Source organism: Apium graveolens, chromosome 2 (genome assembly GCF_009905375.1).
Source record: "Apium graveolens cultivar Ventura chromosome 2, ASM990537v1, whole genome shotgun sequence".
Lineage (NCBI taxonomy): Eukaryota > Viridiplantae > Streptophyta > Magnoliopsida > Apiales > Apiaceae > Apium > Apium graveolens.
In genome coordinates this window covers 96,046,259-96,073,820 of record NC_133648.1, presented here as the reverse complement: position 1 = coordinate 96,073,820, position 27,562 = coordinate 96,046,259, and the positions used below count along the sequence as shown (strand labels likewise).

The 27,562-nt window shown below is 34.1% G+C and overlaps 2 protein-coding genes across 2 annotated transcripts; one reads left to right on the top strand and one right to left on the bottom strand.

Moving 5' to 3' along the window:
* The first annotated feature begins 11,018 nt into the window (after positions 1-11,018).
* Positions 11,019-16,804, top strand: LOC141707668 (putative WRKY transcription factor 2). Its single transcript, XM_074510970.1, has 7 exons — positions 11,019-11,333; positions 13,200-13,725; positions 14,298-14,477; positions 14,800-14,899; positions 15,023-15,650; positions 15,725-15,883; positions 16,036-16,804. The coding sequence occupies exons 2-7, from the start codon at positions 13,273-13,275 to the stop codon at positions 16,598-16,600; spliced, it is 2,085 nt and encodes a 694-aa protein (XP_074367071.1). The 5' UTR covers positions 11,019-11,333; positions 13,200-13,272; the 3' UTR covers positions 16,601-16,804.
* Positions 16,805-19,069: 2,265 nt separating this feature from the next.
* LOC141707667 (chloride channel protein CLC-f) lies at positions 19,070-26,480 on the bottom strand. The gene is made up of 9 exons (XM_074510969.1): positions 25,883-26,480; positions 24,614-25,016; positions 23,734-23,928; positions 22,105-22,559; positions 21,915-22,019; positions 21,369-21,599; positions 21,000-21,206; positions 20,635-20,867; positions 19,070-19,507 (listed from the first exon to the last, which is right to left on the bottom strand). Exons 1-9 carry the CDS (start codon positions 26,216-26,218, stop codon positions 19,423-19,425), a joined length of 2,250 nt encoding a protein of 749 aa, XP_074367070.1. The 5' UTR covers positions 26,219-26,480; the 3' UTR covers positions 19,070-19,422.
* Positions 26,481-27,562: the final 1,082 nt, after the last annotated feature.

Sequence of the window (27,562 nt, the reverse complement as noted above, 5' to 3'; positions counted from 1 at the left end):
ACTAAGGGTATACGCAATAATGCCTATCTCTAGCATAAGTATTATGCAGTTTATAAGTAATTGAATCAACAATGAGATATCAAGATTACAAAACATGCATGCATATATATCACATCAACATGCTTCAATATATCTCAAGACTTGCTAATAATAACCATGCATCTCAAGATAATGCATAAATATATTTACATCACAACAACAGTATACTGGTAGAATACTTGCCTGGGCGACCGGGGGTGGTAATAGGTCTGGTGTGAGTCGGTTAACCTATAAACAACATATAAGCCAGAATTAAACCACGGTCACTAAAGAAACTAGACTTTATCCACTTAGACCCTAACGCTCGCTTCTATACGTAAGGATTCACATTAGTCGCTCGAGTACCCTCGGCTCCACCATTTTTATAAAATTAACCATTAAACATTTTAAGGAGACTCTTTCATGAGTACTTTACCAAATTCCTAATCCACCTTACATAATTGTTTAGAAATCCAATTAGTCTTTTAAGGTCCTTAAACAAGGTCTCAAAGTTACTTGAGGGGTATGGGTCCGCTCGTAAAATGCCATTACTTAAAATGGTCGTTTATCCTAACTCGTAACTCGGATTAAAGCAAACCACATACCAAAACGAAGCTTAGAACATAATCTATCTAACCATAGAAGTTATAAATTTCAACAGAAAGTTCTTGGGTCCTAAATTTACTCACAAGAACATCCCTTGGAAATTGGGCTTTACGACGGCTATAACTAACATTTTCCAAATTTGCAACACCACAAATCAACACCATTATACCACAATTCATCCACAACACTACCAAAAATAAAGATCATTCAGTAAACCCAATTTTTACTATGGATCTAAGACAAAACAAGCCATGAATCATCAAAAACAATAAGTATTACTCTTAACTCCCAAAATCAACAAAAACACTTAACAACTAAGATCTCAACATGTCAAATCAACTACTACACTTGATCTATCATTCCATCATCATAACCATTCATACCAAACAACTTAATACTACTATAATGAAGAGTTATACCTTCCTTGAAGCTTTTAATCAATAAAAGATCCTTGGAAAGTCTATGGGAGCCTAGATCCACCTTTAAACAACCTTGATCTTTCAATCAAAATCAAGAAACACAAAGTTAGATCTTGAAGTTACTATTTACCCTAAACTTTTAGGAATTTTTTAACTAGGTAAACCTTGAAATCTTGGTTTCAAACTTATAGCATAACTAAGTTATGAATTATGAAATCTAAGAAAACAAACCTTATAATTTTTGAAGGTGTGTAGCTTGAGTTTTGAAAAATTGCTCCTTGATTTTCTTGACAAGTTGAAGTGATGATGAATAGTAATGGGGGAGAGAATGCTTCTAGATTGGCTTGGTTAATTGTGTGGTGTTTTATTTGTTTGGGTAATATTAACCTTAGTTTAACCTAGGTTAAAACACTTGGCCACCATTCATCCTTGCTAAATATCTTTCTAACCTCGCTTACATCATCAAGCTTATGTCACCTCTTTTCCACTTGTCAAAACCTTATGGTTTGATGACATCACATTTCACTAACCATCTTGATTAACACTTAATTACTTGGCTAATGGTCGCTTATATGCTTTATAGTTCGCTTAACTCTCATTTTCGTTAAGAGTTTGAGGGGTCATACCTGGGATCTTATTACTTGAGCTTCCCTAAACCTTTATTAATATTTTGTATTCTTTTAATGATCCTCTCTTATAATCCTTGAATTGAAATCATTTTAATCATGTTATCTTATATTTAATTTTTTTCGGTATTCGGTGGATTTTGGGGAAAAATCAAAGTGTTCGAATTCGAATTCTTACGACCTTTACATACATTCATGTACTTTATGGAATACTAATACGATCTCAGAATTTTCATAACATTATTCCTATATAATGTGGTCTGATAATTTTCCTTAATCAGCAAAAAGTTACTATTCATCGGGGTTTCAAAAATTCCAAAAATTGGGTTATTACACATTGGATGCTTGAAGTTCATTGATTAGACTTTTTAGAGCTTGAACTTGATGAGATAAAGTTATGGAATGAGTAGTTATTGATGTTGTAAAGAGAGTTATACCAAATGTATCCTGCACCACCTTTCTGATTTTCTCCATCATCAAAGGTGAGGGTTCATACCTTGCCTTGTGTAGGTTATCCAACTTGACATTATTGTCATTGTTGCTTGAGATTTGATTTTGGACAACTTAATGCAAGTCTAGAAATGATTCTTTGAGATTCTCTATGCTTGTCTCAACACCAGTTAGACTGAAGGTGGTCATCTTCTCAGCAAATTTGCTGAATTTATTCTTGATTTCTATCTGAGAGGGCACAAGTTCATTTATTCTATCACCCACCATCTTCTTGATTTTCTCTTGATGACCATCCAGAGCCTTCTCAAGGGCTTTTTCAATAAAGTGAAAAGCTTTTAGTTGTGCTTTATAGACCTCTATGATGGCAACATAGACCTTTTGTGGAGTGAGTGCTTTGGCATTGCTACTCAAGATTGTGACATATTTCTCCCTGAATCTAGCCAAAGCATCTTCTATTTCAATACTGAAGTCCTTTGACAACCAAGCATATACATTACCATCATGTTCAGCTTTATCTGCAATCTTTGTCTGTTGGTCTTCAACATCTTCCTTGTATGAAAAAAGAATTGCCTGATAGTCTTGATTAAACATATTAGTGGTAAGTAATTGTTGGGTAATGTTGGCAATGCCTGCAAGTTGATCTACAAGAAGGTCATTCATGGTGATAGGTTGAGCTTGAGCATCCTACATCCATTGTGAGATGAGGTGAGAGGGTTGTGTAAATGTGGAGGGTAGGTTTATGTCTTGTTGGCTTGTGGTAGAGGTGGATGGGATGGTGTGGAGTGTGGTACTTGTGACTCGAGTCACATTTGAAACTGTGATTTTGACAGTGTGTTGTTCACTTGATAAGTAAACCTCCATTTGAAATGGAGGGGAGTTGACTAGGTTACTGTCATGTATCATTGCCTCAAACCCTTGTTCTTCTTCTAAAGAACTGCCACTTGAATGTGCTACTGTACTTGCCTCCCCAATAGCTAGATCATTGGCAATTGGACTCCTAACTTCAATTGTTAATGCAATTTCAGCTAGAATTTTGAAGGGAGTTGTTTCTTCATGAGAAACCTCTAATTGAATTAGAGAGGATTTGAGTAGCTCCCCCGCAAGAGTACTACCATCAAACCTTACAGTTTGTGAAGATTGTTGTGCACATGAAGGTGCATTGAAAATATGAACCATAAGGTCTTCAGTAAAAACTGATAAAACCACTGTGTTTGTGATGGTATCATCAAGGTCTACCTCAGCATGTAGCCTCTCACCATCTAAAGGTTGGTTCTGAGTGGTGAGCACAGTTTCAAGAACCTTGTCACTTGATTTTGGCAGAGCTTGAGAAGTGGATTCAAGCTCTTTATTATATGAATAAGATATTTAGGAGATAAGATTTGTGATATTAGTGTTGAGTGTTGGCAACTCCCCATGAGTAAAAGAGGGAGTTTCAAGTGATGTGCTCTTACTCAGGTTTGTGCCAACCAAATTACTTCTTTGACCCTCTTGAGATTTCTCAAGAGGGAGTGCAACCTCAGTACAAATTTCACTTGGGAGGATGCTTAGTTCAATAGTGATATCTTGTTGAGAAGATGTCACTAGAGTCTGTTTAATTCTCATATTTACAACTACATCTTTTTTAAGAGATGCAGAGGTGGTCATATGAGTAGGAGCTTTATCTTCTTTTGCTTTTTGGTTTCTTGACCAGGTGACTCACTTCTTCACTTGGATGTTTTTCACTCTCCTCACTCTCAGGAATGACATTCGGGGTTACTTGTTTTTTCTTCTTTTTACTGGCTCCACCCTTTTGAGAGGACGGAGTAGTTGATTTACTATTAGATAATATTTGAGAAGAAAGGGTTTCAGCCGTGTTAGGCCCCTGTGAGTTGTCCTATTCAGGTTCTTCTATAGGACCAAATGTCATAGATGTACTAGTGATAGCACTGCTTCTCATGTCAGGCATTGGGTAAGGATAAGTTCTAAATTTCTCCAACATAAAGTCTTGAGTCTTAGACTTACCTTTACCTGGTTCTTTGCATTTAGTGATCCAAATATAATTTTGGACACTTGTTTACAAATGCTTATCTGATTAACATCTATAACTTCAAAAAAGTGCATGTCATTTACTTTATAATTTAAAGTAGACATAATGAATCTGTGGAAGAAAATCTCTTTACCTCTACTTACCAAATGCATGGTTACCATTGTGCTCAGCTCCTCCAGAATCAGGCTTTCAACATCAAGATGCTTGTTGCATGCCATTGAGTACACCAATTTCTGGACTACACTTGAGATGTTTTCATAACCAGTCTTTCTGTATGTGAATGCCTTGATAATGGAGTCAAAGACAAAAGACCATTCCCTTCTCAGGTACTTCTTATTCAGCCTGGCCAATTCAATCTTTTCACTGTAATTGATGAAGTCCATGAATTCAACCAATTTCTGATGAGTAGGTGCTTCAACTATATTTTCAGTGGAAATGCCCAGAGCTTTGTTAATGTCATTTGTATTAAACTCAACATACACACCCCTTATTGTGCACTTGACCCCATAGAAACTATTTATTATCATTGATGTTGGTGTGAATGACTGCAGTGTTCTAGATGTTATTAAGAACATCCAAGTAATGCACTGGGTTGGCTGTTAGGGTTCCTGAAAGATATGAGTCAGCTATAAACTTCACAAAACACTTGAAGTTTTTTAGTGCCTAAGATGGATCAACAAAAGCAAGGTAGTTGGTTCCATCCTTGGGGATAACAGCTCTTACATTATTTGCAGCCATTTGAGAGATTGGGTTTTAGTGGGTAAGAGTTTTTAAAAGAGAGAAAGCTTGAGAAGTTTGAGAGTGGTGAAAATCGCAATGTTTAGGTCAATTGAGATCTCGAAAATGTAAAGAGGGGTTATTTCGAGATGTCTTAGCACAAGGATAACCATGCCTTTGGTAAGTATAGGCTGAGAAGTGTTTAAGTCAATTGAGATCTCAAAAGCTTGAGAAGTTTATAGTCTTTCCAATTCAATGATAAAATTGTTTGTTAACTGATAATCTTGGATCTTCAAGTTGTCTTTATTTTAAATTCTGAAGTTATTGTCGAGATCGCATTTATTGTGTAGAGAAGTCACATATCGATAAGTAAAATAACTTATCGATATCTCTACTTATCGATAAGTATTATAACTTTTCGAAATCTCCAGTTCTCTACAAGTAGATTGGTTTATCGATATCTCCGGTTCTCTAAGTATATTGTCTTGTCGATATCTCCAGTTCTCTACATAGACTTTTGACTTGTCGAATCTCCAGTTCTCTACAAGTAGATTTTGACTTGTCGATATCTCCAATTCTCTCTAAGTAGGTTTTGACTTGTCGATATCTTCAGTTCTCTACATGGACCTTTTGACTTGTTGATATCTCTAGTTCTCTACAAGCAGATTGACTTGTCGATATCTCTTTGGACTTTTCTACAAGTCATTTTTGACTTCTCGACATACATCTCTATACTCCTTGATCCGTGACTTGTCGATATCCGACTTAAAACATTTCTCTAGGAATAACATAATTCAACTCCAAGTTTCTACACTTCTCTCTAAGGCATGATCAGGATTGATCTTCTTCTAGAGTTTATTCCTTAGCTTGATGGTTATTCATAGAAAAATCTTCCAGTCTAATCTCCTTAGCATTTTTACAGACTCGAGAAATAAAAATACAGAATACAAGAAAATTATCATACAACTGATTCTTAGGGTTGTCATAGTGATTTAGTCTTGTTATGTACATGCATGTCTTGCACAACACCCGGAAAATAGGGTAGGTATAAGTAAACAAAATTTATGCTGGACAGATATGACTTACGAGAATTGAGATCCTCACCCCGAACCCGCCCCATTGAGAGCCCACTTCCGAAAAAAACAAACATACAATCAGTAGCGAACATAAAACTCATATATAAATGCAACAGAATGGCAAAGTAAACAATGATATGAGATAATGACAATATATATGTAAAGTATGAATTAATGAACAATGTTACATAAGAATCGATAGATATTGTATGTGACTTACAATGTTAATATACATGTAAAGTATGTTGATATTAGTTATAGAGACCCTCATTATATAGATAAAAAATAATATTTATATGGCCACCATATAGGTTTTCTAAATGATCTTTTAATTAGGAGAACATGATCATTAAACATGCAATTCTAAAATATGATAATGTATCTATAACTTCTATATATCGTAATTATCTGAAATGAATATGGGAGAACATCGTTAATCATGATATGAAAATCATGATGAAGACAATAAATAATAGAGTTGCAGAAATGGCTTACTAAATCCTAATTCGAGAAGTCCGGAATGACATTCGAGAACTCACTTATTAGAGTAGTCCAAATGAACCAATTTGAGAAATTCATAATACATTATTCGAGAAGTTACCAATTCGAGAAATAGACAAAACTGATTCAAGAAGTGTCCAATTCAAGAAATATACAACACAAATTCGAGAAATCGATAATATTGATTAGAGAAACCCGTAATACCAAAGTGAGAAGTCTACAAAAGCTGATTGAATAAGTGCAATTCTCTAACATACTTATAATAGTTATCGAATGGAAGACTTAGATAGTCTCGAGGTTCATAATTGGATAAATCACTAGAAGGTTTTCAAAGATAAAGATAATCAATATGTCAATCCGCGAGTAACCTTTATTGTATAAATTGCATATGAGAAGTCTAGAATTGAATTGAGAGAGTGTTTCTTGGATAAAATAACAAAAATAAAATATATTGTATCTTATAGATAAAATGTTGCACAGTCATTTGTTACCATCTTTCCTGTTTTGGTAATGACGATTAGCATAATCAAGTTATCAACTCTAGAAACTCACGAAAAATGTAAAAGGCAGCTTTGTGTATAGTTTTATAGATGCAAAAATCCTTCTTTAGCGCTGCTAAGTTTTTCAATTATAGTTTGTATAGTTTTTATACACTACTTATAATAACTCTTTCATAAAAATAGAAGGGTTTGTATTTTACAAACCTAGGTTATAGCAACATTATTAAGTTAATACAAGTATTAAGTTTTGTATATTTTTTTGGATTTGTACCTTATTCATTCTTTATTATTAACACACGCACAAATATCAAGTTGTTATAACATCTATTCAAAATAGATTCAAGAAAATCTTAAAAAGTTTAAGAATACATTCACCTCCTCCTCTTCATTCAAGTCACTTGTACACTTAATATCTAACATATCCGTGATTCGTACCGAGCTTTTGTTTTTTTCCCAATAATTTTTTTTATGTATTTACTTGTTTTTTAGTTCTAACTACTATTATGAAGAGAAATCATAAAACTCATAAACGACGGTAAAAAAAATATTAGATATTATGTGACATTAAAAATTGCAAAACTGGCGACTATTTAAACTTTTGATAACGATTTGGTTCCAACAAACATCGTTTGTTTACTCGCAATATGACCAGTCATATAATATTAAAGTAAAATCGACAATAATAGATATTTAAAATACATAACAATATTTGCTATCAAAAGTTTCAATACATCATTTCATCTAATATTATTAGGATCACCATATCTACTCACATCGACCTTGTAAGAAAAAAAAGAAAAAGAATAGTGTTAGGTCGACAAAAAAAATCAGTATAGAAATTTGTAGATATAACTTCTACTTATTTTTACCAATGTCTCATAAATAAGATCTCAATAAAATTTTCATTAATATGATTTTTTGACGATGGTAGATTAGTGATTGAGACCTAGTCTGACGTTGAGTACATCATTCAAATAATAAATGTGAGGATTATGATTTTATTAGAGAATGAGTAAATCATAACTTAAAATTGAATATTAGCCTTGTACATCCCTGTATAAGTTGTCCCATATCGTTTATGGGAAGGGCATATTGCTAGAATATAAATAACCAGATAAACTCCATTAGTATGAGGCCTTTTGGAAGTTGCCCAAAATAAACCTGTGCGGGCTCGACTAAAAGCGGGTAATATTATACTAATGTGGAGTTAAAGCTGCTCAGAAAGCCCAACAAGTGGTATCAGAGCCATGGTTGTTACGATCCAGACAATCTCACTTGGGCTCCAAGAATTGACCTAGTAGGAGGCAGATGGGCTACCCAGTATGAGCTCAAGGAAAAGGCAGATGGGCCTTCCAGTATGGGCTGGGGGGAGGCAGAAAGCCAGAATAATTCCAACATGAGCCCAGAGGGAGCAGATAACACAATCAGGTGGTAGATTCCGCAGTTGTCGAGCTCGATGTGTGAAGGGGGAGATTGTTAGGAGTTGGCCCACATAGTTTGCGGGAAGGGCAGATTGTTAGAATATAAACCTATAGATAAACTTCATTAATATGAGGCCTTTTGGGAGTTGCCCAAAAATAAACCCGTGCGGACTCGGCCCAAAGCGGACAATATTATACTAATGTGGAGTTAAGGCTTCTCAGAAAGCCCAACAATCCCCACTTTTTTCTCCACTTTAGCACTAGATAAAAAAATTAAAACATATGTTTTCAATATTTCTTCATAAAGTAAATTCATACTCTTAGTCAGTTCTCCCTATATATACTTTGTGCGAGTACTTTATATTGTATATTATACATACACGAAATGAGTATAATTTAAATTTCAACATGGCTTATAATATGATAATATTATACATATAATTGAGTATTACGAACCTGTCATGACTAAAATTAAATCCTATGAGAGGTTTTACACCTTACTGTGTAATTATGTTTTAGACCGGCTGCGAATTTTCAATTACTCTCATATCATCTGTAAAATATCATGAAAATCACTTAATGGGATTTTTAATCTGAGTTTTGTATGAACTGAATGTTGAGAAATATAGAATCTATAGAGAAAGACTGATCTGCTATAAATATGAACATTATAAATATCATATTTTGGTCGAACTTATTATTTCATTTTATGCTGAGTACAAGTTACTAGGGCTGACAAGAACTAAATAAAATCGAATTCGAAGCCAAAATCGCTAAAAATTGAAAATGATATGAACCGGCTAAATCTTAACCGAAACGGAAAAAATAAAACTGAAACCGATTGTTCGGTTTCGGCTTCGGTTATAGCTTGCAACCGAACAAAAAACCTGAAAACGATCCAATTATTAAATTAAATAAATAAATTATATATATATATGAATATGAATATTATATAAAATAACCATGATATGTCTTCTTTTTGTTTACCTTGACATATGTGCACATCAAGTTAAATGTGATCACAAATGAAAAGCAGAAGCTCCGAAAATTGTATACGGTAAGTATGTACTCAGCGAATTAGGTTCGTATTAACACTTCATCATTTGACTTTGTTACAAAAGTTTAGGAAAAAGTTATATATCTAATATAATATAAGCTAAAAATCAATAGTTATACATTAATTAGTTTCATGTCATAAGAATGTTTAATAATTTCGATTAATCCTGAAAAAAAAATAATAATAATTCTAATTAATAGTACGAACGAAATCATGTTATCATACAAAAAGAGTTGGTCTTGCCATGGCGCTCCGGTATGTAACAGAAATGGGAATGTTTATTTATGTTCTAGATTTTTGGTATTTAAATTATCTAAACTACTAGAACTAATATTCAAATTGTTTTTTGTTTGTTGAGTTTGTAATAATTTTCTCATTTTCATTTCTTGTGGTGTCTAAACCGAAAATTTTGATTGTAACCGAACCGAGATTTTTCAAACCGAAAACGAACCGATGGTTTCGATTGTGATTTTAAATTTCAAAAACCGAGAAGCTGTGGTTTCGATTATAGTTTTTTCAAAAACCGCCATAAACTGATCCGCGCTCTACCCTACAAATGATAACATACCCTAATATTTTGCACAATAATATTTATGTCAAATTTAATGTGCTTGACAAAATTTTCTTCTTTTGATATGATAATGGCGCTAAATTACATCCGTCGCCCATATTAAATTTAATGAGCTTGATAAAATTTTCTTGTTTCGACAAAGTAGCAAAATAATTACGTTAAATTAAATATCATCGTTTACTTTAAATCTTATATATGTGACAAAATTTTCCTTTTTAACAAAGTAGCGGAATTAAATTACATACTATGATCCACATTAAATTTAATATACTTGGACATTATTTTTTCTTTCGATATAATACTGTTGTCAAATTACATATTTTTGAAAATAAGCGTTAACACGTTTAAAAATTTTCATACAATCTTCAAGTCGACTCATTGATTTTCATATGATCTTACGGTCGATTCATAACGCTTAAAATTTTGAAAGAAGTTAAAATTACCCTTCAAATAATAGAGATAATAAATTTATTCTTCGGGTATGAAAAATGTGAAAAAACAGGAACAACTTGTTTACCTACATTATTATTTATATGATCATTCAAAGTTCTTTTTAACATTTCTTGATTAATCAAAGAGATATTTAACCGTTCATAATTATAGATTTAAATCGTATAAAAGTACGAATAAATAAAAATTTATCACGTATATATATTACGATAAAAATATTGTAAAACATATTATTCTCTCAAATATGTTACGTATGCAAGTATCCAATTAAAACGTGATATTAACAGAAGTTTTCTCCACAATTATATACATTATTATTATATCAAAAGTTACAAAAAAAATGTAGACACAAAATTCAAAATAAAATTCCAAATAAAATTAATAAGCTAGTTTTATTGATGATCTGTGTAGAAATCTCTCAAGTCTCAAGTAAAGGCCCAAAGCCCGGCCCAGCCCAGCCAATTCCCATGATGAGCAAGTAGGTGAATAGCACTGATGTAATGGAATGATACAAAAAAGAACATAAATTTAATAATAAAATAGAGGGGAGGCCTCTGTAGAAATGAATGTATGGATAAACATCTGTTACAAAACAAAGTTTTTAACCTCTTTTCTCTTACTACTCTCTCTCTCTCTCAAGATTCCATCTTTATGTAAACATATAAGGTCCACCACAACACCCCACCTCTCCCTTATTATTTTCTGTTGATTGTGAGATCTTCTCATCATCACCCTTCCCCATTTTATGTTTACCCCCTTTATTATAATATATACTTACATATATATACACACATATACCATTTCTTTTCTTTTTTCTTTACCCAAACATATACTTACATACAACAAAAATTGGCAACAAGGGTGGAAGTTATCAAGCTGAACCAGAATAAATAAGGTATAAAAAGGGCCTTCTTGATTTTACTGCTTTTGCGTTGTTTTTAGGTGATTGATTGTTTGGTTTTTAATGATTGAATGTTTGTTAATGTTTTTCTTTTTTTGTTATGTGTTTCTGATTTGGGAATTTTGTTGTCTGGATCATCAATGTCTTTTTTTGCTTTTTTATATAGATACATACACCCCTTTTGGATATATATAACATACTTGTAAAGATTGCATTTTTATGTCTATATGGGGATGCTGGATGATGCCTAGTTGTTATGAATTTTGTTAGATCTTAAATTATATTTGGTTTTAATTTTTGGGTCCATTTCATCCGGAAAATCACATCTTTTTCACTCTTTAATATATCAGCTTAATTGTCTCTGTGTGTTGGTTTATCAGCTTTAATATATTGTGAATTCACTCGTTTTGCCAATTTTCATTTGTGTGTGTATGTGTTTGTGTCAGCTATAAAATGTTGTCAATTCACTCTTTCTGCCTATATTCATTTGTGTGTATGTGTATCAACTTTAATTTATTGTGAATTGATTCTTTTTTCCTACTTAATTTGTGTGTGTGTGTTTGTGTGAGCAATAAAATGTTTCAAGTGTGTTTTTGTGTATGAGCTATAAATGTTGTCAATTCACACTTTCTGCCTATTTTCATTTGTGTATGTGTGGGCGTGGTCAAGCTTTCATATTTTGTGAATTCACTCTTTCAACCTTTTAATTATACTTTCGATTTGTATGTTGATGGGGGACTCCTTATAATTATAGTTGGGGTATAAATGGTTGCTAGTTAATGTGGTGATGCTCATGTTTTCCTTCCCTTTCTTATTGTTTTTAATTGTTGGTGATTTTTCTTATACTGAGTTTTAATGCTTAGTAGATATTTAATTGGTGGGAGTAACTTTATGTAGAAGTTTCTTATCTGCATTAAGTATGTAATTTTTTTTCAACAATATAGACTATTCATTGTAAGCTTTCTGAAATATAGCTGCTTTTCAATTGCGAATCAGCATGTGTAAACCTTGTTAACACAAATCATTTTGAGATGGATCTGTAGTTTGTCTGTCTGGAATGTATCTTTCTGTTGTATAGATTTTACAGTGGAAGTATAGACCCTTTGAGATTCTTTGTAATGAGAAATTTATCATGTACAATACCCGTGCTTGAAGTGGTGGTTCAGACTTTTCAAACTGTTTTCTGTTTCTTTATATGATGAAATCTGCACCACATGTAAAGGTCTTATTTTTTATGTCTAATAGATGTTGGATGCCTAATTTTTCTGACGTGGTTTCAAGTTTTAATATATAGGGTCCATTTCATCTGGAAAATCATACCTTGTGTTTGTGTGTATATGTAATTCAACTTTCATATTTTCTAAATTTACTCTTTTGACCTATTTTCAATTTGATGTATTTGTTCATGGGGACTCTTTGAAATTATATTTGGGGTATAGATGGTTGCTATTAATGTGCCGATACTTATTTTTTCTTGATTGTTCTTACATAGAGTTTTAGGTATAGCAGATATTTAATTGCTGAAAATATCTTTTATGTAGAAGTTTCTTATCTGCTTTAAGTTTGTTTATGCACAGTATAGAATATACGTGGTATGCTTTCTTAAATTCATCCACTTTTTAATTATGGAATGTCATATGCAAACCTTGTTAACATTTATTAGATTTTACGGTTGTATTCACTTGTCTGTGTGAAATATTTCTTTTTGTTGTATTAAATTTTACAGTTGAAATCTGGACCTGTTGAGTTTTTTTGGATTGAGAAATTAATTATGTGCAATACCCGTGCTCGAACGGTGTTCTAGACTCTTCAAACTGATTTGTTTTTCTTTCCACTTTCTCATCTGATGCAAATTTTCAGGTATACCATTACTGCATTTTAATTTTTTCGAATCTACAAAGTAAATCAACTGTCAAGGAGGCTAATAATTACCATGGGTGGATTTAATGACCATGTTACCATGGCTGGGGACTGGATGCCTCCAAGCCCTAGTCCGAGGTCCTTTTTCTCATCAATGTTGGGTGATGATGTTAGGTCATTTCCTGATCTAACAAGTGATAACAAAGGAGGGACCTTATTTCCACCCACCTCAGAGAATAATATGGCAGGAAATGCAGAAGAGAAGAACAATGGAGGAGCTGGTGCAGGTAATAATCAATCTACTGATCCAGGTTCATCTTCTGAACAAAAATCAAGCTTGCGAAAAGGTCTATCAGAAAGGATGGCTGCTAGAGCTGGTTTCAGTGCTCCAAGATTAGATACCGAAAGCATCAGACCTGCTGACCTTTCACAGAGTTCAGGAATGCATTCTCCTTACTTAACAATTCCTCCGGGTCTTAGTCCAACTACCCTGCTAGATTCCCCTGTTTTTCTATCGAATTCGCTGGTAAGATTTAGCACATGGTATCTGTCTTTCTCTACAAAGCATTTACATAAAGATGGTTTGAGTGGGATATGTTTTACGGTCTGTCCTTTGTATATATATACATATCGGGAAGTGGGAATAAAAATTAAATGTAGATGCTTGGACCTGACTTCAACGGGAAGCAGGAAGTGTGTATATGTATGTATGGAAACTGATACACACACACACACACACAAATAAAACCGGGTATGTCTAAGTGAAACTGATGTATATATGTGTGTGTGTACATGTATAGCGTATATTATATGTATGTAAATAGAATGGAAGAAAAAGAGATGTTCATATTTAATACTATTTGGTAATTTTATATTTATGGCCGCTATGCTAATGTTGACTAGTTTTGATGACTAGTCGACAGCCGGACATCCATTGACCGCGACAACCATGTAATACACGTTCGGTTCCTTGCAGCAAGGTTCATCTCATAATATGAGTACTGCAGTTACTTTCATGCAGTACCATACATACAGTCATATGAAAAGTTTATTCTTGTTCATTTTTGTCAACTTGCTTCTTATGCTCTTCCACCGCAGGTTCAGCCTTCTCCAACAACTGGAAAATTTCCATTTGCTTCGGGTGGTAATGGCCGAAGCTCTATTTTCAAGATGGAAGGACCTGATAAGCGTAAGGATGATTTCTTTGATAACATAAATTCTTCAGCCTTCGCATTTAAGCCTGCTGCGGAATCCAATCCTTCACTTTTTCTTGGTGCGGTAAGCAAAGTAATTCTACTACGAAAGTTTGTACCATATACACTGAAAAATACAGCATCTTTTAACCTTCTGCCTTTCATGCAAAAATATGCACACGTTGATTTGCAGGGGAATAACATTATAGTACTTACGTGCTTGATAAAGTGGTATATAAACATTTTAATTAACATCTTCTAAAAATCCATGATTAAATATTGATGCTGACCATTCACCGGAGTAGGGAATTGATTTGTACTAGAAGTTGCAAGGTTCACTAGTAATATTCAGTTATTTGCATATATGTTCGTCTAAACTTTTGTTTCCTTCTTGGTTTGCCGACTAGGGAGCTCCATCAACTCTTCCTCGACAATCATTTCCTGGAACGGAGATTTCAGTTCAACCAGGCAACTCCTATATGCCTCAAAGTGTTGAACCTCGCAAAGGTAACCCTCAAACTGGAACCACGTTACATCTTCAATGTGATTTGTCCCAAAAATCCACTCCAAAGCATACCAGGATCAGTAAATATCACCTGACGTAATCATCAACCTGTTGCTTGTATGCAGAACTTTCTCCACCTCTAAATGAGCAGCAAGATGTGGATGCTGAACAAAGGGTCAATGGAGATACTAATGTGGGTAATGCCCCATCTGAGGACGGATATAATTGGAGAAAATATGGACAGAAGCAAGTAAAGGGAAGTGATTATCCGCGTAGTTACTACAAGTGTACACATCAAAATTGTCCAGTCAAGAAAAAGGTTGAGAGATCTCATGAAGGTCACATAACAGAGATTATCTATAAAGGGGCTCATAATCACCCTAAACCTCCTCCTAGTCGAAGGTCGGCCGTTGGATCCTCCAATGCACTCAATGAGATGCAACTTGATATAGTTGAACAAGGCGGACCTGCTGTTGACGGTGATTTAGCTTCAACAACCATGAAAAGGGGAACTTCTGCAGGAGCCTCTTATTGGAGGCATGATAACTTCGAGGTCACATCAGCTGCTATGGGACCCGAGTATGGAAACAATTCTTCTGCAGTGCAGGTACAGGGAGGTGCTCAATTTGAATCAGGTGAGCAAGTGGACCGCTCTTCTACTTTTTCAAATGATGAAGACGAGGAACGTGCCACCCATGGAAGTGCTTCAATAGATTACGACGGTGAAGAAGACGAGTCTGAATCAAAGAGAAGGTTTGTTACCCTTGAGTAGTAATCATTCTGATTAGGTCCTTTATTATAATCATTCGACCGTCTCTGTGTTCCAGGAAAGTTGAAGCTTATGCAACTGAAGTGAGTGGTGCCACCAGAGCTATCAGAGAGCCTCGAGTTGTGGTGCAGACAACAAGTGAGGTGGACATTCTTGATGACGGATATCGCTGGAGAAAGTACGGGCAGAAAGTAGTAAAAGGAAATCCGAACCCAAGGTATTTGTATTATATCTTTTTTCTTCTTTAAATAATTTCAAGTCTTCTCTCTTCATATCTTTGTATAGGCTTGCATCCGTAATGCTAATACACCACTAAATATTGCATACGATGCTGTTAAATTTGATGTGATGTTCTACTTAACTTTGCAGGAGTTACTACAAGTGCACAAATGCTGGTTGTACAGTAAGGAAACATGTGGAGAGGGCTTCCCATGATCTTAAATCAGTTATAACCACTTATGAAGGGAAGCATAATCACGATGTTCCTGCTGCTCGTAACAGCAGTCATATAAACTCTGGTGCTTCTAATACAGCACCTTCATCTGCTGGTGCATCTCAGTCCCATGTTCACAGACCTCAGCTATCGCAGCTTCAGAACAACATGGCACAATTTGAGAGGCCTCGGTCAGTAGGCTCATTTGGTTTACCTGGAAGACAGCAAATGGGACCTTCCCATGGCTTTGGATTTGGAATGAACCAACCAAGCTTGGCCAATCTGGGAATGGCTGGATTAGGTCCTAATGAAGGTAAGATGCCTGTAATGCCAAACCACCCCTTTTATGGACAGCCCCGGCCAATGAGTGATATGGACTTCATGCTTCCGAAAGGAGAACCAAAACTGGAGCCGATGTCGGAGCCTAGTTTGAACAATAGCAACGGTTCATCTGGCTATCAACAGTATATGAGTAGGTATCCTCTTGGACCTCAAATGTAAAATTTTGCTGTTCCATCACATTTTCCTTTTGTTTGAAGGAAATAGAAAGCACAACTCCATATATCATGGGACTCTTTAGATTGTGCTACAATTCCATTGTATTTTGTTGGTTTTGACTAATTTGTATGGGAGTGACATTAGGACCAAAATTTTACCAAAAGGTGATATATACACATAGTAGCTCCTGCTACTATTTGAACTGAAGTTTGAGCTTTGGTTTTATTTATAGTTTATGCTCTATTATTACAGGGGTAGGCATCCCCCCAGGCTGACCCTGATCCAGTTTCAGTCCGAAATAATGGGGCCTGAGAGTTTGGGGATATTGGTTGGGATAAAGAGTTGAAAGTTTTGTTTTTAAATGTGCGAGGCGCGGAAGGTTTTATGAAAAATTTCACATTATAATAGCAAGTCCAAAAGTGGTCTAAAAACTTGTAATAAGACAAAAGAGTGTTTTAACAATCTTCTACACTTTGGAGAGTTGACAAAGAGTGCACCAATTAGGGGTGTTAATGAGTATCAAACTGACCCAAGTCTTTTAGGTCGATTAAACCGTTTAAAAAAAACCCAATCAAGGCTTAAAATAAACTCAAATCGCATTAGATGAGTTGGGTACGGGTTTAAGATTTTTTCGCTCAATTTACACCTCATTCGATAATTTAAATATAATATATATAGTATATGTAATTGCACATTATAATTTATACAATATAAATATTTTTAATTATAGTTACATTTTGTGTATGTGTATATGATTTATGACATGATTTACATTACTAAAATTTCAGTTTAATCAGATTTAAAGAATAGTACTATAATCGTAAGTTCTACTATTCAAAATTATCAATTATATATAGTAGTAAAACGCTTTTTATATATAATTATTCAATCAGTTCAAACCAACCCGACCCAAAACGATGTACGGGTAGGGTTGGGTTACAATTTTATATTTTACAGGGTGGGTCGAAAAATTTTAAACCGATTTAATTGGGTTGGGTCGTAAAAACGCCTTCAACCCGACCAACCTGACCCATGAACACCCCTAACTCCAACAATATTCTAGTGGTTATTTACTTTCCCTTCTCATTATAATTCAAATCTATTATTACTTTAGTAATAAGATACAAATATAAGGCATATTGTTGGATTTGGTATACAACAAAATTGTCTTAAATCACTAAGACATAATATTTTATTATATTTATAAAATATTTAGTAGGACATTATTGGACTTGCTCTGATATGATATATAATTGTAATAATATTGTTGGTATTATATTTTTATATCATTTATATATTATAAAATACTAGCTCATATTTTATTTGATGTATGAATTATTAATATTTTATTATTTTGTTTGGGTTCTTAAAATTAATGGTACACTATGAAGAGGTTATCGGTCCAGTTTAGTAGTTATATAGTTGTTTTTTTTTTTTTTGCTAAATGTTATATAGTTGTTTTTAAATAAGCAGACCCTAAACATAGATTAATCTTATATTTTGGGTCAGATAATTTTTAGATAGTAAAGCGCTCCAAAATTTGAGTATCTTAGTGAATTGATTATCAATTTTATAATATTCCGATTCCTATAATATTGTACAGATAATACAAGATATGGTATTTAAATTGGTGTTTAAAATGTGGTATTTAAATTGGTGTTTAATACTAAATTTTTATTTGAGAAAATGTATAAAATATTATATATTTTTAGAATGATAAATTTTAATCAAGATGTGGTTTTTTTTATATATGTTAAAACGGGAGCAAAATAATCTCCAACAAAGATAAGGGGTGGTTTGAAAAATGATCTTGAATTCTGGACGAAGGGTATAGCACTCCCTGATAAGCTATCATCCATCGCTAATGTAGTCAACCTAAGTTTCGCAGGAAGAACGCAAACCAACGGTACTCTTTGGTAAAATATGAGATTATATTTATAGTCAATTTGTGCCGAGCAAGAACTCAAACTTGTTTGATTATAACTCTCATACACAATACATGTTTTAATTAATTAGTGGGATTCTTATTCACACATGCGGGTTCTTTACATTTACGAGGAAGCAAATTATCGTTCGGATTTTTTTTTTTTGAAAACTGTAGAATTCCTCGATTTATATTTCTTCTCATTCTCCAAACAGTTGCACATAATCAAAACCGTAAGGGATAATGATAGATTGGTATGGGTTGTTTCTTGAAATTCAAATCCAATTGTTTTTGAATGAAACTAAATTTAAATTCAAAACCTAAAACGTAAATCAACATCATGTTTGGGATTTGGTTGGGTTAGATCTTTGAAGATCGAAGGTCAGAACATACATGATATATTTGAGCCTGGGCATGAACCCTACTGAAACTATAAAATTTCAACTACATTACTGTTAAAATGTTTAATCACTTTCGCCTTTCATAGGTACATTCAGCTGTGTGATTGATAATTTACTTAACTCAAGCTGCATACACCCAGCAATTCATTTTAGACAGAAAAATGTCTCCATCAAAAAATCTCTTTGGTGCACTTGTCGTTTGATCTTTGATTTGTATTCCAAGTTTTCTTGGTAAAAATACCTCTAAAGGCTCTACTGGTTGAAACTAAAATGTACATATTTATATTTATATTGCTATATTACATCAAAAATATGCAAGCATCGAGATATTCCTACAGTGAGATTAAGTTCAATGCCAAGACTTCCATGTCGACCATCAGCAAAATTTCAATGGTAAAGGACCCCAGCAGTGTGCCTGACTTCATTTTGATCATATATATGGTGTTGTGGTTGGCACATATAGAGGAAGCCTAAGCTTTGACAATCACCTCTTGGACTCTTTAATGACCATTTCTAATCTTTTCCTCAGAAGTATCCTCTTCTCTTTTTCGGTTGGCTGACAATTTCTGACCATTTACGCCCTCCCTGCACAAGTGTGAAATGGAAATGGGTAAGTAAGACTACAAGTCTACAACATGCACATAAAATTATTTACCCTCATCTCCAAGTTATGACACTTTCTTTGCACCCCCTCCAAATTTGTTTCTTTATCTTCTTTGGAAAGAGGGTGACCATCGATGGCGAAAGCCTCCAGGTTGAAATTTTGTATTAAGTAATAAATTTTTCTAATTTAATTATGTCAGAAAAGTGAAATAAACTTCTAGAAAAGTTTCTATAGCGCTCATGAAATGTTAGAACATATATATACACAGACATAATATGCTTGATATGAGTGGAATGCAACATTCGAGCCTTCAATTTAATTCAGTTCGTCTAGTAATATACTGGAGTACGAAATCAAGTACCAGGACAATAGGACTAGTTGCTGAATAGATGCAATATCACAAAAATACGCACATTGTTCACATGTAAAACGGTGTACCAAGTAGTTACAAATCATGACCAAAAAATAATCGTAAAAGATGGATATCTGGATCCTTTTACCCTAGTACAGAGCAATCAAGAATTTAATATACTAATGAATAAAAAAGGCCGCGTGAACCTTACAGGGAAAGGAAGGGTGGGGAGGGGGCTCTTAGATTGACATGGTAATTTAGTTCTTATGCTACTTGAGTTTGGGACACTTTTGCTGCCAGTTATTTCAAATGATTCTTGGCACTGTGAATAAGATGCAACTTGGTTTTCCTGATACAACTTGGAAAGGACATGTTTGTCTTTCAATTTGACCATCATACGAAAAAGTGTATATGACTTCTTAGGACACGTAACACTGCTAGAACATGAGTATTCAAGTCACAAGGGTCAATTTTATAAAGAATGTAAGAGAAACTGGAATTACAAAATTGTTTAAACATGTATTTTTGCTTAACGTTCAGCACAAACAAGACAGCATGTATATTCGTATATTACCTCTTCATTCCGGCAAGAAGTCCTACATTAAGATATAAAAATTCAAGGATATATAACCTAATATACCCATCGTATTAGCATTATAATGCAACTGTGACGCTGAACTTGAGGACATTTCATTGAGTTGCCTATTTTTAAAATATAGTGTTTTTAAAAAACAGTAAGTGGAAAATTGAAATGACCTGATACAGCTCCAGACTGAATCGTAGAAGAGCACGGCTATAAGTCTGCGCTTCCTTTCTTCTTTAAAATCCACTCCACGGTTAACAACAGGCAGCTGCTTTATTCCCCTGGCTTCCATTAGCTGCTTAGCGATTGCCAAATCTGTGTCCGGGTAACAGGTTAAAAGTCCGCGCTTATGTCCACGATAATTTATTCCTCTTGTACATATAGAAGAAACAAGAGATTCACGTAGCTGTATTAAAAAAAAAATTGTTAGGGAACATTTTCACAGAAAAGTTTCGGAAATAGATCTTGTCGATTATAGGTTAAATCAACAGGGAAGGGACACAGATATAAGATTGCATATACAGATATGCTTGCATACATCTGGAACTGAAGAATCACTGCTGGACGCACCACTGGCAGAAAGACTTCTTTTGATGTCACCAAATGTTAATATCCCTTCTAGATGATCTTCAGTATCAACTACAAGAGCACAATTTTGTTGACCATCATGCATGCACCTTAGTGCATCTCTTATGGTATGTTTTAGAAAAACTTTCACAAATTTGGTTGTCATTGCCTCAGAGACCTGATTACAGCAGAAAAATTGATTATATTTGAGAAACAAAAGACTAGATTTGTAAAGCTAAAGCATTTGTTCAGCATGACAACTAGTACGATATAACACCACAAGAACAGATATGTTTTGCTATTGTTTATCAGTTTCATACAGGATACAGTAAAAAAGAACCTTTAAATTTTCCAGATATAATTCTTCCTCAATATGTTCACGGGGACTACCACTTCCCATCACAGAGAGTTCCAAGCCATCTCCATCAGTTCGACGCCAAGTACCTATGCTATCTTTGTCATCAACTGGTGAAAGAACCGAGTAACCTCTTGTTACCTTTGTCTCTGATGCCTCCCCCTCCTTGGACTCATTTGTCACAGAAGGCACCCATATAGCTAACCCAACAGCCCCCTGTTTGAAAAGAAAGACAAGTTCTGAAAATGTAAGGTCTGTAGAAATTTGATGCATGAAGTGTAGCTTTCTCATGCAGTGCACATACTTCTGCAACCATGTATGCTAGTAACATTGTTCATTACCCATACAGTGACCAGGAACCATTTTCTGATGAGTATGATTACATAAAATTTGACTTAGTTGTCACAGTAGGCATAATGTAGTTTTAAAGAGCTATATGTATCTAGGGGTTCTATTGATTGTATAAATTATCAGGCAGTCTTTTACCAATTCACTCATAGACTACACATTGCAACAGGTTGGAAAAAATACCATGAGAGGAAGCAGTATTCTGTAATCTTTCGTCAGCTCAAAAAGAAGCAAAACAGATGTCAAGGGTACTGAACAAACTGATGCTAATGTAGCCGCCATCCCAACCTGCAGTTGGCAGAAAAGTTCTATAGCATTTCCCAATCAAATAATAGTACAAGTGAACAGTGGTTTTGACTCAGTAACACAGTACCAGTGCATATGCTTGTGGTTCAGCAACAGCAGCATTTCCTGGAATAGCTGAATTGATTAATTGTCCAGCAGAACCTCCAAACACAGCTCCTACAGCTGCACCAATCATCAAACTCGGTGCATAAAGGCCACCAACAAGCCCAGAACCTTTGCAAAGAGCCGTGGCTACAACTTTTGCTGTGAGTAACTGAGCAAGCAACCAGATTCCAGGAGCTGATGCTGTCTTCCCAGTATGTAAAATTTCATCGACATTGGTAAAACCCCAGTAGAGTACCCCAGGATACTTGAGTGCTATTAGCCCAGTACCCAAGCCTCCCAATGCCGGGCATACAACAGGTGGTAGGCCAGATTTTTCTTTGATATACTCGAACGCTTGAGTGAACCAAGCTACCAAACGAGTGAATATCACACTTACTACTCCACATAGCATTCCCAGTATAAGGTATAGAGGTAGTTCTACAAGACAAGGAAAAGACATACCTAACTAAATATGTTGAATCAATTACAATTACAAAATTTAGGGTCAAGGCGAGAACAAAAATAGAAACTAGTAGTGGACATGTGTCTTTACAAAATAATCCTAGAACTCCTAATAATTATTAAGAATAAAAGGTGTTCCAAAATTTTAAAAATGCAGGACATATACACTTGATGCATCAAACAAATATTGTAATTATAATATTCAAGTGATATTTAAACCACAATTGAAAGATAGCAATTCCACAAAATTCACTAACGTCTTTATTTTCTTATAAATAGATAACAAATTGTTAAGAACCAAGTGTTGAAGTACTATTTTCATATCATGTCTATTTTAATTGTCACATTCTTTATCAAATTAGAACAGTCATTTAATGCCAAGCTGGACTGCTGGAGACGCAAAGAACCATACTGAGATCTTATAATTTTAGACCAAGAGACATAAGAGAGACATTATATGCAGCATTTCGTGCATATTTCTGACTTGAGCTATGCACCAAAATTGTAATATACAAATACAACGCATCATAATCAATATTCCAGGTATGGAGATGTTAATCAAGGGATTATTAAGATGTTAATCAGTATTCCATATCTCATGGTGGCTACGAGACCACTAATGTGCAGAAAGTAAAACTATAAGGTTGAACATCAGAATTTGACGGAGGAAACAGAACTAAATGACGACAAGCTGATACAAAAAGAAAATAATATACAATTTTACATTAAAAAAATTTAATATTAGTAATGGGTAAATATGAAAAGAGTTTTACGTCAGGAAGAAAATATACTTTCATAAGAAAAGGAACAGCTGCTGGAAAGCGGCCAAGCACTTTATGTAGTGCTTTAATGCATGAATACAATATTTAAATTTTGAGCAGTCAGGGGTGTATGACTGAATGCCAGCAGGTCGATTTAATTTTATCATTATAGTCCACATTCTAGTAAAAGTAACTAATTATTACTAGATAAATAAAGAATCAATATCATGATGTAATGCGTAGCACAACATCCTTTATAACCTAGGCAATGAACTTACTCAACAATACTATAGAGAAAAGAACTATACAATTTAAAGTACACGGATTAAATCTGTTTAGTTAATCACTTAACGATCAAACAGTAAACTGAACTGAATTAGATAAAATACCAGCAGCAGATTTCAAATCATACGTGGGCACTGTGAAAGCCTGCTTTTCCCCCAGTACAGCGTTTGATACAGTAGAGGAAATGACAGATGCAAGTATAATCATTGCGGTTGTAAATGGAGGGGAGTTTTCGGCACGAAGAGGCCTTAAAACAGTTTCTATAGCAAAGAAACAACCAGCAACTGCAGCATTGAAACCTAGAAAGAAAAAGGTATAATAAGGTCATGAACACACTCTTTGAAAAAAATAAAAAAGTCATCGACATGATATACACAGGTTCATCAGGTCAGGGTAAAACTTTTACTATAATCAGCAAAGGGAGAACATGGAAATTTGTAGTAATATTAATTAGATGGAAAAAAAGAAGAAAATTGATAAGAATACAATACTAATAATAATTTTTCTAGATAAGGTACAGATTGATCTATGATGACCTATCAGATATTTATGCAGCTTCATACTACTGGGTTGGCAGTCAGATTTTGTAGCAAAAAGAAAAGCTTGTGTACAATTGCAAAATCATTTTAGCATGTGACAATAGTCTATTAGCATCCGCGGCGATCAGCCAGATTCCTAGCACAATGATATATAAGTCTACTGAAAAGGGTAAGGTATATAATATTTTCTAGAAAAAGTAGACAACTTATTACTTATGCTTCAGATGAATGCAATGCTACAGAATAGAAGAGAGTGATGGGAAAATAATACTGTGCTACTGTTTAAGTTACTATTTCACTTATATTAAGTGCAAGTGGCAGACACTTGGAGCATACCAACTGCTACCTAAAAAGTTTAAAAGCCTCTCCTACACTACATAGTGAACTGTGAAAATATACCAAAAACAGAACAATGACACATTTCAAAATAGCATAAACTTGGTACCTGAAGCTATTCCAGCAGCTGCACCAGCTGCAACAAGGGCTATCCTCCTTTCGTTGTTGTTCTCCATCATCGCAGAGCACCCATTTGCACATGATTTCCCAATATCCACACTAGGGCCTTCAGGTCCAAGAGAACAACCAGTACCTAGGGTTATGGCAGCCTGGATAGCCTTCACAAATGGAAATACTCCAGCAAGCAAATCAAAACCCTGCCCTTGAGAAGAAGTGGATTGCTTTATTTGATCTAATATTTCAAGCAAACCATGCAACATCCCAACAATAACTCCACCGGTGACTGGTACCAGAAGTATTCGATGCCAAGTATCAGCCAACCTTTGTAGACGGAGCCAGGCAGCACCTTCATTTGGGGTCCCTGCCCAGACCCATTCATGTATTATGTGCGCCTGGGATACAAGTCTTTCTTCGGGTTATTCATGTATTATGTAATATGTATTTGAGTTATTCATGTATTCATGTCAATATGTCAGAGTATCTTAAACTTAAATAAGAATCTGGGTAACACAGAACAAAGACATATAGTCCTCTTCACGTCTAAATTATATATATCTCCCACCGCATTTCATCCAAATTCTATGATATATCTTTCTAAATCATGTTTCAGTTGTCCACGTCACCTCATTGCTACATCCATTAGCCCCAAACTCCACTATCAATCTATTAATTTAAATTATCTTCGGTACTAACTCGAAAATTTTATCCAAGAAATCACAACTCTAATTAAAAAAACTCATCACAAGTAGCTATTAGTATGCATCTATTGTACTGATCCCACCTCCACTATAAACATATTAGAGATAATAGGAAATTCTAACTCAAGACTTTCCCATTCTTAATTTGAAATTACCAGCTTTCCCTAAAACCTGAAACCAGAAAGGCTTCAAGAGATCGTATACCTTCAACACTTAATTGTCATAGGTTAATATCCTAATATCTGACATATTGAACTGTAATTTGTTAACTCAGTTGTAAATGTTCAAAAATTAAATATGGACGTTTTAGGCCGATGAAAAGTAGATATGATCCTACAATGCAAACGCACAAACATCGCACTACATATAAACATACATGTCATCTAAATCAACAATATATAAACAATTCCATTACGCAAATTATAAACTATAAAATGTACTACTAATATAAAAACACAACATACACCCTAATTCACCAAAACTCAACTCACATTACTCTCAAAAAACCATACAAATAGACAATTCCTAAATATCCTACTGCTTAAGTCAAAAAAACTCACCCCGCGGTTAAAGCCAGCGACGCAAAGTCCCGTGGCAAGCCCTAACAAACAGCCAAGCAACAACAACGCCCACTCCGGAGGCGCACCATCTCCCAAAATCTCATCCTCACCATCTCCACGATCTATCGAAGACGTGGACGAAGCTCGCAAATGCGTCTTCACCTGATCACGCTTATGCCGAGGCGACGAAAACCTCCGATCCAATCGCTTAATTAGATCTGTAATACCTTTTCCACTGCTCGTAGTGGCTGTATGTATTTGATTTTGACCTTCTATATCATCTTCTGAAGACCCTGAATTGGATCGTAACAACATAATTTGATCCCCTCCTGACATTTTGTATTGATTGTTACGCCATTTGTGTCTTGTTGTATATACATACGCGTAACATGTATGTATATATCGATTTTAAATCGAATCAATGCTTTTAATTTATCACGAAATTGGTTAGAGAGATGTGTGTAACTTGAGTATATTGTTAGTTGATTGTGAGTAAAATTTGTATGATGATGAAATTGCAATTGCTTCAGAAACTGGCAATTTTGTGAAAAGAAAACGATGTTTAATTTAATCGGAGTAACTGAGCTGATTTAATTCTATTGGGCCACGAGCTTATAAACAAAGTTGTTAAATTGGCTGCGTTGCATTTTTAGATTTTACGAACATGACCTAATTTTTTTTCGAGAATAAGAATCCTAAACTTAGGGGTGTATTCATTTCAAATTTTAAAGGATTGTTAATAATCTATGAATTTTAAAATATTTTCGTTGATTTCAATTTTTCGTGGATTTTGATGGAGTTGATCCAAAATCTTGTAGAGTCTTGCAGATTTTGTGGAGTTTTTTAGAAATCCATCAAAATCTCATGTATTTTGAAGAGATTTCAAGATATTAAAAATGTACTGGCAAATCCTTCAAAATCCACAACTTTTTAAATAAAAGAAAATTCATGGACTTTTGAATACCATCAGATTTTGATGGATTTTTTAAAATCCAAATTGAATACCACCAAATTTTGATTGACTTTTTAAAATCTAAATTGAATACACTCAGATTTTAAAAGACTGTTTCCAATCCTTGTTGAATACCTTCAGATTTTAATGGATTATTTAAAATCCAAATTGAATACCCTATGATTTCTAAAATCCATAAAAAAAATTCAAAATCTCAATTGAATACACCCCCTTAGTCTTGGGGTTTCCTCCCAAGTTAATGATTGACTTGAGTATTATATTTATTAGCGTAAAATTTGTGTGATGCATGATTGTTTAAATAATAATTATTTTAATATTTTATTTAATATATTTGTAAAAGAGTAATTATGTCAGAATAAGTATAGCCCAATAATTTTTCTATTATATTATAACATCTATTTAGGTTTTAAAATAAATATGTAATGAAAAATATATATTTGGTCCAATAAAATATGTCATGTGTTTTAAGTTAGAATATTTTAAGTTAGAATATTGTTTTGCTTTATTCCGACATTATTATACAAAATTATGAATTATCAATATATTCATTTTAATAAAATATTTGGAATATTATAGATATAGATGAAAAGCTGTAATTGTATAAGCTCGTTATATCAACCGATCCTAAGTAATTTTATTTAGTTTGTTTTAATTTTTTTAGCTTGTTTTAAAAATTACTTTGTTTTAACCTTTGTTTTAACCCGAAT